General features: G+C 33.0%; 2 protein-coding genes across 5 annotated transcripts; both read left to right on the top strand.

The window, feature by feature from the left end:
• The first annotated feature begins 386 nt into the window (after positions 1–386).
• On the top strand, positions 387–6,016 carry ATH9 (ABC2 homolog 9). 2 transcript variants are annotated; one of them, XR_016529400.1, is made up of 12 exons: positions 387–640; positions 1,030–1,184; positions 1,274–1,399; positions 1,637–1,732; positions 1,835–1,935; positions 2,151–2,187; positions 3,218–3,436; positions 3,855–3,966; positions 4,111–4,202; positions 4,309–4,488; positions 4,716–4,889; positions 5,422–6,016. XR_016529400.1 is itself a non-coding variant. In XM_039028210.2 (12 exons), the coding sequence occupies exons 1-12, from the start codon at positions 457–459 to the stop codon at positions 5,620–5,622; spliced, it is 1,617 nt and encodes a 538-aa protein (XP_038884138.2). In that variant the 5' UTR covers positions 387–456; the 3' UTR covers positions 5,623–6,016. The 2 variants fall into 2 exon arrangements, 1 of the variants encoding a protein (XP_038884138.2); XM_039028210.2 differs by having other exon boundaries at positions 4,776–4,889.
• A 1,087-nt stretch (positions 6,017–7,103) lies between these two features.
• On the top strand, positions 7,104–12,116 carry LOC120076097 (DNA replication complex GINS protein PSF3-like). 3 transcript variants are annotated; one of them, XM_039029873.2, is made up of 7 exons: positions 7,104–7,508; positions 9,610–9,695; positions 9,776–9,844; positions 9,925–10,025; positions 10,819–10,911; positions 11,605–11,744; positions 11,840–12,116. In XM_039029873.2, exons 2-7 carry the CDS (start codon positions 9,639–9,641, stop codon positions 11,947–11,949), a joined length of 570 nt encoding a protein of 189 aa, XP_038885801.1. In that variant the 5' UTR covers positions 7,104–7,508; positions 9,610–9,638; the 3' UTR covers positions 11,950–12,116. The 3 variants fall into 3 exon arrangements, with proteins under 3 accessions (XP_038885801.1, XP_038885802.1, XP_090168781.1); XM_039029874.2 differs by having other exon boundaries at positions 7,163–7,508; positions 9,599–9,695; XM_090312655.1 differs by having other exon boundaries at positions 7,181–7,508; positions 9,467–9,695.
• Positions 12,117–13,086: the final 970 nt, after the last annotated feature.

Below are 13,086 nucleotides of genomic sequence, written 5' to 3'. Positions count from 1 at the left end.
GAAAATAAGAAATGCAAAAAATCTCAAATTTCTCCGCTTTCTCTAATTTGCATGAAATTTGCCCAATATGTGTATTTTAAGATCTACAAAATACCACTATTTATAGTAAAGTAACAAGTAAGATGTAGACTTACATAGACACCAAACTTAAATAATTACAAGGCACATTGACAATATAAAAAATGACAATAGCTTTTGGGACACTAACTAATGGACATCTATTTATTGTTATAATATTCATAATAGGGACAATTTTTTTTTAAAGACATTTTAGGGATAAATTGTTACTTCGACATTTACGGTAGATTATCCATTATAGTTTTATAAATAATATATTTTTAAAATGCCGTAAAATTAGGTACAGTATAAATTTGGCTACCTAAAATTAGGATTGAAGGCAACAGTGAATTACCGAATTTCATTCCTTCGCCCAAACAGAGGGCGTTCCGTTGAAGTATGGTCGCGAGGTCTCTGTGGCGCGCCGGAGCTAAGGTCGCGATGGCAGCCACCGCCATAGGCGGTGGTGCCGCAGCGGCCTCCATAGCCACCTCTGACGACCCCTCTATGACTCTTAAGCTCTGCACCACCGTTCCGCTCCGCCTCGTTCGCCTTTCATTTGCAGTCGCTACAATTGCCGTTGGTATGCATTCGCACGTTTCCATTTGCTCGTAATTTTGGTATTTCATTTGCTTTACTGGGAGCTAAAGCTTCGGTGGAATTGATTGCTTGGCTAGCGCAACTGGTTTTAAGTTTTTCTTTCCAAATTGAACTTTGAGGTTTAATTGTATGCTAACTGCTATAAATAATTGCTGGTTTTGGTAAGCCGGTATAGGAATTAAGCTTTTTATGCTTGTCTATTTGTGCTGGCATGAGCATTTCTGTCAATTATTGGCATTGACTTCGTGAGATTTGAGTAGTTTGTTCAAGGGTTGAATTCCAATATGTTCGGAGACGTAAAATTTGGATTTATACGAATGATCAGATCCCTGAATCTGTTTTTTTGAACCGGCATCACTCTTCTCTTTCTAGATTACGAATATTCACTGTGGAGATTGCCCGAAGGGAGTAATGAGAGGGAAAAAGTTAAGCATGAAGTTCACCTTAGATCTGCCCGTAGAATTCAAGAATTATGCTTCAAAAATGGAGGAATATATATCAAGCTTGGTCAACATATTGGTCAGTTGGTACGCCTTCTATCCACATCTCTAAGCATGTGATGAAAAAGAAGATGGGCCTGCAATCCTTAATTTACCTAACCTCGTTTCTCATGCAGGAGTATTTGGTGCCCCAAGAATATGTCCAGATAATGAGAGAATATATGTTGAACAAATGTCCGGTATCCCCGTACAATCAAGTGTGTGAAGTGTTCAAGAGAGAGCTTGGCATGACACCGGATAAGGTATATTTACTTGGCTAAACCTGTTTCATATAATCAGATTATGCATTCATTCTGTTGAATGGAGATTACTTTTGCAATCTGACAGAAGCTGGTTATCTTGATTGTGTTACTGTTACATATGAGTTGGCACTTCTGTTTTTTGAATCCTGTTTCGTATAATCTCATTGCTATTGACTTAACACCTTTATTTTATTATAAACGGCATTTGTCTCATGAAGTAAGCCTTCTCATGTGCAGATCTTTTCTGAATTTAATCCCGATCCAATAGCCAGTGCTTCCCTTGCACAAGTGCATGTTGCTCGTACCCATGATGGGCAAAAAGTTGCTGTGAAGGTCTTGTTGTATTCAATAAATTTGAACTTGAATTCACATGTATTTGTATTGATTTGACTTTTGAGAGTCAATTTTGTTTACCTATGGTCCCTTTATATTCAGGTGCAGCACACTCATATGACTGATACTGCAGCTGCAGATCATGCTAGTGTTGCATTAATTGTGAACACCCTATATCGACTTTTTCCTTCTGTTGATTATAGGTAATGTTCTAGAACATCTTATGACCTTGTTAAGGGTTTGTAGATGAATGCATTCTGTCCATATAAAATGCATATAAATCATGCATCTATATACTCTGAATGAAGAAAAGTTCTGCTTTATCTTGAAAAATGTTCTGCAACAATAATATTTTTCCAGAGACTTTTGGTGATATATGATCTCTTATGATGAAGAATGTTTTTTTGTTTTGATTTAGGTGGTTGGTTGATGAGGTTAGTGAAAGTTTGCCAAAGGTAGGTTTTCCTCTTTGTCTCCTACACTCCTTTCAGTTGTATGCCCCTTCTCCTACACTCCTTTTGCTTTGACTATATGTACCTTTTTTATGTCATGAGAAATTCTCTCTCACGATTCTTCAGTTTTTACATGGATGTCGATGAACTTTCCTCCTTTTTTCCCCAAGTTGTTTAATTGCTGACTTTACAATAGTTAAATTTATACTTAAGAAACTATGGGATTTTCAATGTCCTATTTGCTAGCTTCTGATCATGAATTTAAGCCCCTGAAAATTTGATTGTTCCAGATGGCTCTTACCATTATGCTTTAATGCTAGGTTTGCTAGGTTCGCATGTTAGTCTTCTCATTCTAAATCAGTTAGATTTCCTTCTGAAGATGTATTCTTGAGAACCCTTGAGATCTTATTCAACGTGTTTTCCCAAGTTCTTTCATAAACTGATCTCTGATAGGCAAATTTGCTGGGCTTAAAATAATATGAATTATATGCCTTTTCTGTTTTGCACAACATTGAATCCAATATTCCTCTCCTCAATGCTCATGTTATTAAGGTTATTTTTAAGGTTAGGAACTTAACTGGATTTTCCCCCCTTTCTATTCCACTTGTAAGCTTTCTGTTCATGGTGATCTTCTATTTTATATCAGAATATCAGAGATTCTATGAGAATATTGGAATTGTTTTGAACAAACACAAATTACTTTGGTTAGAAAATGAGGGGTTCTGTCCTAAATTTGATATTTCAGTCACTGTTTTGCATTGGCACAGCATCAGTGAGTTTTCCTTGGGTAAAATTTTGTGATACTGGAATTAAATTCTCTTTGTTAGACAACTAATTCATATGCCCGGTGACTCCCCCATATTTTAGTTTGGACTTTGATGTATGAAACTAGATTGAAAATTTTATTTAATAATCTTCCATGAATAGCAGGTATAACCTATGAATTTGGAATTTGCTCCATATTTTTGGTCCTCCTCTTTTACTTTCCATCTATGTTAGTACCATTATTGACACAATTTTATCTCATCCTCAGGAACTTGATTTCTTAAACGAGGCCAAGAACAGTGAGAAATGTTCGGATAATTTTCGGAAGTTGTCTCCTCATATTGCGAACTATGTGTATGCTCCAAAGGTATATTGGAACTTAAGTACCTCAAAGTTATTGACCATGGAGTTTATGGATGGTGCTCAAATAAATGATGTTAAGGCCATTCAGAAGCTTGGGGTTCAACCATCAGAAGTTGCAAAATTAGTAAGACCACACATTTCGTTTATTCAAGAAAATTAGGTTTATTTATGAGCATTATTTATATTTTGTCTTCGTTCATTGAGTGTTCCTTTCTTTACCCACTTGATAGTCCTATATGCTTACGTGGTTTGTAAACTGCATGTATTTAAACATATTGCAGCTCAAGTATTTTAAACATAACCGTGCGAAATTTATCTACTATCTGGATATGGAATTTGAATTAGAGTGGGGATGTACTTTTATTTATTTATTTACAGTAGTATCTGACTAGCTAGAAGATGTTTTATAGGTTTGGGAATTCAAACCATTCATTGAGATGTTATTTTAAAATCTTTTTAAATGCTTGCTTGACCTTATTATGAATCAATGATATGAGTTTTACGTCACTTACTGATAAAATTACCTCGAACTTATTATCCAGGTTAGTCGTGTATTTGCTGAGATGATATATAAGCATGGATTTGTGCACTGTGACCCTCATGCTGCAAACTTGCTTGTCCGTCCCTTACCATCTAATAGAAGGAGCATCTTTGGTGAGCTCTTACTAAATGATCGATTTATTTGTTAAAAAACCTATAGATAACTTCTTGAGATATCAATCTGTAGCCTTGCCTGTTCTTTATGAGATAAAAAAATGTTAATGTTGATTTGTGAATTCTTGTTCTGTCGGCACACAGGCAAGAGGAAGCCACAGTTGGTACTTTTGGACCATGGGCTGTATAAAGATCTTGACTTCAACATAAGATTTAACTATGCTGCCCTTTGGAAGGTATTTCCTTCTTAATTCATTGAAGTGTCATCTCAATGTATTCTTGTTGCTAGCATGTCTCTGTCTTCACTTGCCATCTGATGTTATTTCTTTCCCTTACTGTTAGGCTTTAATATTTTCTGATGCTGAAGCAATAAAGGAAAACAGTAAGAAATTGGGTGCTGGGGAAGATCTTTATGCATTGTTTGCTGGAATTCTTACTATGAAACCTTGGAAGCGAGTCATTGACCCAGCAGTTGACCATTTAGTCATTCAAGGAACTGACAATGAACGTTCAGAATTACAGGTAGTTTCTCTTAGATGGTACATACCGCCCCCAACAAATAATAATGATAATAAAGGGAATTCTTATATGCTCTTACACAGTGTTATAACCCATCCTGAAACACTATTTTACTTATTTGGTGACAATCATTATTCTTATAAGTTTGGAAAAACTCTCTTAAAATGAAGTAACTTATTCTTATCACAAGCTTTGCTCTCCTCTCCTCAAGAAAGTTTTAATGATTGCAGTCACTTTAGTAGACTTCTCAAATGGCTATCTGACGGCGTTCGACCTTTCTTTCTTCTCAGATGTATGCTTCAGAGTATTTTCCCCAAATCTCAGAGCTCCTTAGGAAATTACCACGTGTAATTTTGTTGATGCTGAAGACAAATGATTGTTTGAGGGCGGTTAACAATTCTCTGGTAATATACTTTCTTCTTTGTAAAAAAAATTACTTTTATAAAGTTCTATGCAGCCTTTTTAAGAACTTTATTTTATTTTGGGCAATTTGAAAGTTCCATGCAGGCCAACTTGAGCATAGTTCTACTGATAAGCCATATATATTTCTTTTATCCCAGGGTCGAAAAACAAAGGTTCCGGTCCTGCAATTTTCTGGTGTTTATGCTAGTTCAAGCAGTTATTAGTACTAGAGAGAGAGAGAGAGACAACTATCTGAATAAAATTTGTTTTTTGTTCTTTATAGATTGTTATTTTTAATTCCATAGGGGTAGGGGTGGGAAGATTTGAACCACATATCCCGTGGTCACCAACACTCTCATATGCCAGTTGAACTATGCTCGTTTTGACTTCTTTCTAAATTGACTTGGTGCTTCCTGACCTCTTGGTAACTGTGAATAAATTAAATTAGTGCTTAATGTGCTATTAGCTTTAGCAATATTGTCAAAACTATTCAGATAGTCTAAAATGTGTATTACTGAACCGGTTTGTTTACAGTTGCAGGGATCTTCACTGGAGACATTCCTCATCATCGGGAAGGTATCCTCTGAAGCAGTTATCGAGGCAAAATTATCAGAAAATAAATCATTCGCATGTTGGTTAAATGTCTGGTTGGATGAAGTAATGTTGGAAGCTCGATTTTTCACATTGCAGCTAGCTTTATGGCTTTTACATCTCAAAAAAGCTTTACTTTGGTGAAACTATGAAAGCTTATCAATACATAAGGAACCATTTTCATCGAGAGACTTTTTTAAGGATTCTTCATTCTTTCTCTCCGTGGTCAAATACCATGATCTTTTCTTGCTGGGTTCTTGAACACGGATCGATTATACCGGTGCAGACGAAGAGTTGAAATATAGAATTTCCTGGACAGATTGCTTTGTAAAATCCCATAATTTAATGATAGAAAACATGTATACGTATTCATTGATGTTAGTCAACTTTATCTATAGAGTGCAGTTGTAAGAGGCATCTCTTTTTTGGGTATACTATGGATTTGGAGTAAGTTACAATGGTAACTTATATATCACATCATAAATGTATCAATATTATTGAAATTAATGAAAAATTAAAAGAGCTCCGCTCAACGATATCCGTGGTTCAATTTTTTCAACCTTCATTATACTAAAAAAATAAAACTTATTTTATAATGGGTTACGCTGCATGTATTATTTAGGCTTAATATATGTTTTTAACTAATCCATTGTTGCAGCATAATTGAGTTGGAGGAGTTTTGAAACACAGGAAAAAAAAAAAAAAAGTGAACTGAAGAGGTTAAAAAGAGAGAGAAACGGAAAAAAAATACCTTTTTTTATTTCTAGATTTTGGATCTAGTATCTATTTGATTCTTAAGTTAATCAAGTTCTAAAAAGTGTTTGTTTTCAAATATAGAAAAATAAATCAAAATGTTTATAAAATTTAATAAAATTTTAAAACTATTAATGATAGATGCTGATAGACACTATGATAATAGTTCTAAAATTTTGCTATATCTTATAAAAAAATTTAATAGTTTTACCATTTGAAATAATTTTTCTCTAAAATTACATACTTAACTTTTAAGTTTTGAGTTTAATTTTAATTTAGTCCATAAACTTTAAAATGTTACAATTTTATCATTGAAATTTGAGTTGTATTTCAATATGGTCATAAGTTTTGACATTAACAATTTTAACATATTTTTTAACTAGATACCCCACCTTTAATATTAATATTTGTTAATTGATTTAAAAGAATTATAATTAATTAAATTTTACTAATTTTTATCCCTAGTAAAATTAATTTTGAAATTTCACTTTATAATTATTTAAAATTAATTAATAAATGTTGATTATTTAATAGAAAAATCAAGATCAAAAGTGTAGATCTCATACCCACCAATGGATTTTGTATTGACATAAATGGGTCATTCTTTCAACTTGATGCTCTATATATATAATATATATATATATAATAAAATAGTGTCAATACCAGGAGATAGTCCAATGATAAATATGGCTTTCAACCCCTTTTGAGTTTAGGTTCAAGTTTCACTCCAAAATTAAAATAACTGTTTTCTCCGGCGACGGTGACTGCTCAGACCACCGCGCAACATAAGGGTAAAAGCATAACTTTCTACAGCTGCTGACATCGGCAAAAGAATATAACTTTAATTTTGGAAACGGGCCCTATTTTCATTTGAGCCCAAAATTTTGGGTGAAACAATCAAATTTCCCGCGCAATAAACCCAAAACAACGCGACGCGCGCGAGCGGCAGGATTTCTCCTTTTTCGACAAGATTCTCCTTCGGAGACGACGAACCATCCCGCGACGACGGGTTTCCTCCAGCGTTTTGTGGCTCACGCGTCGTTTACTGTGATTATCTTTCTTCCGGCGGGGACCCACGGCGGCACGAGTACCCGACGAATGTGCAGCAACGATTGACGGCGTTCCAGTAGTTCGCAGCAGCGTTTCTCTCTCCTTTTTGTCGAACTCCGGCATTGACCCACACTTCGTTTGGCCTCAAATCGAAGTACCCACAGTACATAAGGTTCCGATCTGCAAAGTTTGGACACTCCAACCAACAAAGATTGGAGCCGCTTGTGGTAAGATTCAATGAGTATATTTGTTCTAATCTCCTTCCGAATTTGATTTAAGTGTTTGAATTAGATTATAAGTCCTTGGAATTCTAATAAGTCTTTTGTGGTGCGGGCGCTCAATTTCGAAATATTAGATTAAGGTTCAATAAATCTTAATGCACTTTGAACCCTCTCGAACTTTATAAAGTATATTGGAGTCTTTAACCTGTGGAAGTTTTTTCTTTGTTGTTGTGACTAATTTGAAACGGTTGATTTTGCATAAGAGTATCCGGGATACTCTCTCAGTTTCAATTGAAGTTTTCGAACTGAGTTTTAGCCTCTAAGCCTTGTCTTTATTGTTTAGACTTCTAGAAAGTTGGTGTCTCTTCAAGGAATTGAATTTTTGGATTGAGAATGATAGGTTGTTGATCAAAGTAAGTAGTCCACACATCCTTTCCAAAATATACATTTTGGTTTAATTATGTTTTTAGTCTTTTGACTATTGTGGTTTGAAAAATGTTTGAAAGTATGTTTTGTATGATTTAAAATTCATTGAAATTATTTTGTTTTCCTTAAAGTGTTTTGCTAGTTGAAAGCATGTTCGCCATTTTGGATAATTTGAAATAAAAATGTTTTGTTTTGGTTTTGATACGTATGAAAAGTAGTGAAAAGTTTGAAGGGTTGGTTTGATGAATCCTTATTGAAATTGTTATTTGAAATTATATGTTATGTTTCAAAATGTTTATGAAAATATTCTTGATATATTTGATCGGGGCTATCTGGATATGCCAAATTTTGTTTTAGGATTGTATGCTTACTTTGTAGCAGCCAAGTTTGGAGTTGATGTTAAATGATTTGATTGAAACTTATTTGTAGGAAGACACTTTATAGTGGTTTGACATTCCTTTGGAATGAAGATTCACGTATTGAATGCTCTAGTCGATTTCTAATCGACATATTTGATTGAATGGATGAATAAATGAAGGATTGGTGTTACTGGCGGGTGACCACATCTGTTTGGAGCCACTCCAATTATGCTTTCCACTATTTTAAATGAAACAATTGATTGATTAAAAGCTCTCCAAAATAAAGTATTGATTGATTGAAAGTTCTGTCAAGTTTTGATTTATTAAATTTAAAGTCTTGTTCCATTGAATGTCTATTTTAATGTTTTGTTTTATTGAGAATTTTTAAGTTTCTTTGGAAGTTTTAGTTGCGAAACGTTTGGTTTTCAAAGTTTAAGTTTGAAATGTTTGGTTTATGAAAGCTTATTTAATTGAAAGACTTTCGCTTTGAAAGCACTGTTTGTAACAAAATTTTTAACGGGAACTTTTACAAGGATTTTTTTCTTTGGTTTTCAAATGTCTCGAATGAAAATGAATTTCAAAATTTGACATGGGAATTGCTTATTGAATATTTTTGTACTCATTTATGCTTTTCCCAAATTTTCATATGAAGGATTAGTTTTTAGTTCTAAAAGAAGTGAAATTTGGTGTTCTGTGTTCTGGTAGTTGGCACAAGGCATTGTAAGATTTTTTTAAAAAATTATTTAATTATTTTTAAATGTTAGGATCTGATAGTTTATCTTAGAAATCGTTAATAATGAATTTCTTTGCTGAATGGTGTGAGTTGTTATGATAGATGTATTGGAAAATACAATATGTTACACCCTTACCATTTGGTTTTTGAAATTTGTGTTTCTTTTCTCACAATTTTTTAGAATGGGTCTCTTTCTTAAGGTAACATTTGCATTCTTAGTAAAATTCCAAAGACACAACAAGTTTTTATGAACTACATTTTTTTTTTTTCAAAACTTGACATGGATTTTGAAACATTTGTAGAAAGTTGATAACAAAACAAAGGAACTTATATGTGGAAGTAGTATTCATGAGCTTGATTTTTAAAAATCAAATGGTTATCAAATAGGATCCTAATTTATTTTTAGTTTTTTTTAATTTTTATTTTATTTTATTTTATTTTTTCAGAGAAAACATTCTTGGATTTCCTCAATAGTTTGATGGTTCACTGCCATTACATTTCTGGCAGTTCCAACTAAATATTTACCGTAAAAGTAAATGGTGACAGTTTAAAATATATCAATTTGGAAATTTGAGTAGATCTCTTGCAGAGGTATTGAACATTGGAGTAACGTGTTGAATGCCCTCAGAAATGACGAGTTATTATGATCTTGATGACATTCTGGCAGAGGAAGAGGTCAATATCTTTTCCTTTTACCTGATAAGGTTTATGAACTTGCAATCTCAATATTGAGTCTTTGTGTGCCCCCTTGACAGCTTGTCTCAGTTGTGTTCCAAAAGGCAGTTAATGGAGTTGGAATTGATCCCAGTTCTGAAACAGATTCTGTGAGTTCCAGAGATTAGTAGGAGATATGTCTTGGATGCTGAATAACAAACTTATGTTTTCTTATTTGGTGTAATTTCAGGTTGAATCTGGATCCAAAGTAGAGCTACCCTTCTGGCTTGCACAAGAGCTGCATCTTAGACAAGTGGCGGTTATGGCCTTGCCTTCCTGTTTTAACCAAAGGTAGCGATAGCTATTACATTCAAGCTCTACAACCAATAATTTCAGTAAACTTGTGGTGTACTAGATTTTCGGGGAGCTTAGGAGAAAGCGGGTTTTATTTACAATGTCCCCACTTACTCCCTATTAGCTGACCTGCAAAGACGTTGGTTTTTATTACTTTTCCTCTAATTTTGTGATTGTTTCATTATTTATGTGTGATATGTTATTTCTTTTTCTTTTTTTTTTTTTTTTCATCTGCTAATTATTTATGAGCATAGACTTCTGAACCGAAGTCCAAAGAGTACAGGAATTAGTAAGATTTGATGAGGTCATTTTAAAGTTAATGGTGTTATTACTTTTATTTTGATAAATACTCTTGTGGCATGCTCTTGAATTACATTTACATGGGAGACAAATGATGGTAATGGCCTTACCTTCCAGTTTCATTAATTAAAACAAAAGTAATAGTCATTTCTCCTTGTTACTGTCCTGATGATCTGTCATGGCCATGAAATTGTAGTATTCCAAACTTTTTGAGATTTAGTTTATAGAATCTCCTTTAGAATGCTCGCACTTGCTCCGTAAAAGCTGATGACCAAAGAAAAGCTTCTTTTTTTGGGTGTAGTTTTCCCATTTCCGAATCTTTCTGTGGCTCAACTTTTTCATGTACTCACGACTTCATTACTAGTGGAAACCTCCTGCATTAGAATTTCATGAGTAAAGGAATCAGTATGACTTTGATGATGACATTTATTCTTATATATAAAAAGAAGATGAAATTTGTAGTTGACTAGTGCGCTTGTTCTCTTACTAGAACACGACTGGAAATTCAGGCTGATGCTGCATTTGTGGATCTACGATCTAGATGCCCATTCTTCTATGAATTTGGATGCAAGATTGCACCTCTGTAAGTATCCTGAGATTCAACTCGTCGGGATTTATCATTTATCATAATTCTTTTATGAGAAGAAAATTTTATATTGCTGCTTTGCCCACTAATTTAGATGAAGTCATGCTTATGTGCATTTGAAATTGGAAGTGTTTAAGTGCCCTTCCATTTGACATACATTTGTACTCTAATAAGCATGACTTGTTTTCACCTTTGACAGAAGTAGCCTTCTGAACGCGTGACATTTAACATATCCTTTTTTAAACATAACATTTAGGTTATCTAGCCATAGGACTACTTGTTTACTGTCGTCTAAATGATTAATGAAATGATCTATTTAAACTTGTAAACTAAGCATGCCGTTTGGACATCCTACTAAGGACTAAGGCATTTAGGCTTGATAATAATCTGGCTAGCATGTTGTCATCACAATTTTTGCCTCTTAATGAATATCAATCTCAATTTCATTCCATTGTAGATGTAGATTGATAAATGCGCACAAAGGTTTTAAACTGACCATCTTGTAAAAAGTGCTTGTTGCCTTGGACTACATATGAGGATTGTTGGGTCTGCTCTTCCAAATTGCTGTGATAGATTGAATATATTTCTCGTTTTTCTTCCACATGTTATTAGTCAATTAAAGTTGAGTTATTCTCGCGTTGGCTTAAAAGAAGATTATTCTAACTTCTCTTCACAAACTTCATCAATCAGGGTTGGGGATAGAACAATTGGTTCATGGCTTTTATCGACGTTCAAGAGTAGGTACAAGGAAGTTCTTACCAAGGCTCACACTGCAGTATTTGCTGCAAGTTCTAAATATTTGACACTTCTGTCAAATGAAGAAACCAAAAGTGAGATATTTGTTGGATGTTTTTTTTGGGTGTCTCTTGTTTCCATGTTTTGTGCTTCTCTTCAAACTCACTTCAATATAATCCATTTTGTGCAGTGTATGAAGCAGCTCAATCCTCTATGACAGCCTTCAAGAAATGGAGAATGGGTGGGCCTAGATTCCAGAAAGCATCCTTTCTAAGCAGGAAGAGGAAGTCATCTGAGTAGGCATTAATTTGATCTTAAATTTATTTATTCTATATCAAATATCTTACAAGTCTGCATGCCCCTTCCTGGAAAAGTAGTTATTTATTCATAATTTGCTTATAAATCCTTCACGATTGTAATTTCAATGCTTAGTTTTTTTTAATCAAATGACAATAATTTTTATTTTATTTTATTCTGTTAACTATTCTTTTTTATCTTTCTTCCATTTTCTTATTATAATTAAACTTAAATTTTATGGATTAAAAAGTTTAATTTATAAATAATATATAATTTAAATAGATTTAAATATTATTTTGGTTCTTGTACTTTTGACTGTGGTTCACGTATATTTTGGTTTATATACTTTTAAAATGTTAATTTTGGTCTTCGTATTTTTAACTTTTTGTTCATCTTAGTTCCTAAACTTTCAAAAAGTGGTCATTTTGATCATTTAAAAATAAAGTAAAAATGAAAATGAAGAGATCATAATGGTCACTATTTGAAATTACAAGGACCAAAATGAATTTTTTGAAAGTATATGGATCAAGATGAACCAAAATTGAAAATATAGAGACTAAAATGAATTAAAATCAACATTACATAGACCAAAGTAGTATTTCAACCTTTTAAATATGTGACTTTGCAATACAATTATTGGGTTATTGTGTTAAAATTTGGTCAAATTGGATCTTCAAACTTATATAATTGTATAAATTATAATATTTGTATAAGTTTGAAAGTTCAAATTTTATTATTTGTGAGTTTAATTTCCATGATTATTGTAGTAAAAAAAAGTCTAATTTTAAATTTTGTAGAAATTTAGTGGTCTAATTTTTACCATTGCAAGTTTGGGAGTGTAATTGTAACTACCCTCATATTTTAAGGGTGGTTTTTGTAATTTGTACAAAAGTGAATGATGAAACGTAAAATAATTTACATTGGGTTCAAACTTCTAAATCAATGTTTTTATTCTTTAACTTATGTATGTGTGTATAGATATATATGTATCTATATATGTGTATGTATGTATAATCAAATTAAATATGCACTTTAAAATTTCAAATCAAGCAACTGATCTTTCAAAGAAATTTTAATTTTTATCTAAATCTCAGTTTCAAAAGTGGTTGAAATAGTGTCAGGTTAGTCTTAATTTTTACA

Source organism: Benincasa hispida, chromosome 4, assembly GCF_027475165.1.
Source record: "Benincasa hispida cultivar pf3 chromosome 4, pf3_genome.v1.1, whole genome shotgun sequence".
In the NCBI taxonomy this organism is placed as follows: Eukaryota; Viridiplantae; Streptophyta; class Magnoliopsida; order Cucurbitales; family Cucurbitaceae; genus Benincasa; species Benincasa hispida.
The sequence above is the reverse complement of the archived record's forward strand: the minus strand, read 5'-3'. Positions and strand labels throughout refer to the sequence as shown.

What these genes read in the sequence shown, in the direction of transcription:
- ATH9 (XM_039028210.2), top strand. Translation starts at nt 457, where the DNA reads ATGGTCGCGAGGTCTCTGTGGCGCGCCGGAGCTAAGGTCGCGATGGCA. An exon ending in CATCAGAAGTTGCAAAATTA is followed by an intron (nt 3,437 to 3,854) that starts GTAAGACCACAC and finishes CTTATTATCCAG; the next exon opens with GTTAGTCGTGTATTTGCTGA. An exon ending in GGGCGGTTAACAATTCTCTG is followed by an intron (nt 4,890 to 5,421) that starts GTAATATACTTT and finishes GTTTGTTTACAG; the next exon opens with TTGCAGGGATCTTCACTGGA.
- LOC120076097 (XM_039029873.2), top strand. Translation starts at nt 9,639, where the DNA reads ATGCCCTCAGAAATGACGAGTTATTATGATCTTGATGACATTCTGGCA. An exon ending in CCTTCCTGTTTTAACCAAAG is followed by an intron (nt 10,026 to 10,818) that starts GTAGCGATAGCT and finishes TTCTCTTACTAG; the next exon opens with AACACGACTGGAAATTCAGG. An exon ending in GGATGCAAGATTGCACCTCT is followed by an intron (nt 10,912 to 11,604) that starts GTAAGTATCCTG and finishes TTCATCAATCAG; the next exon opens with GGTTGGGGATAGAACAATTG.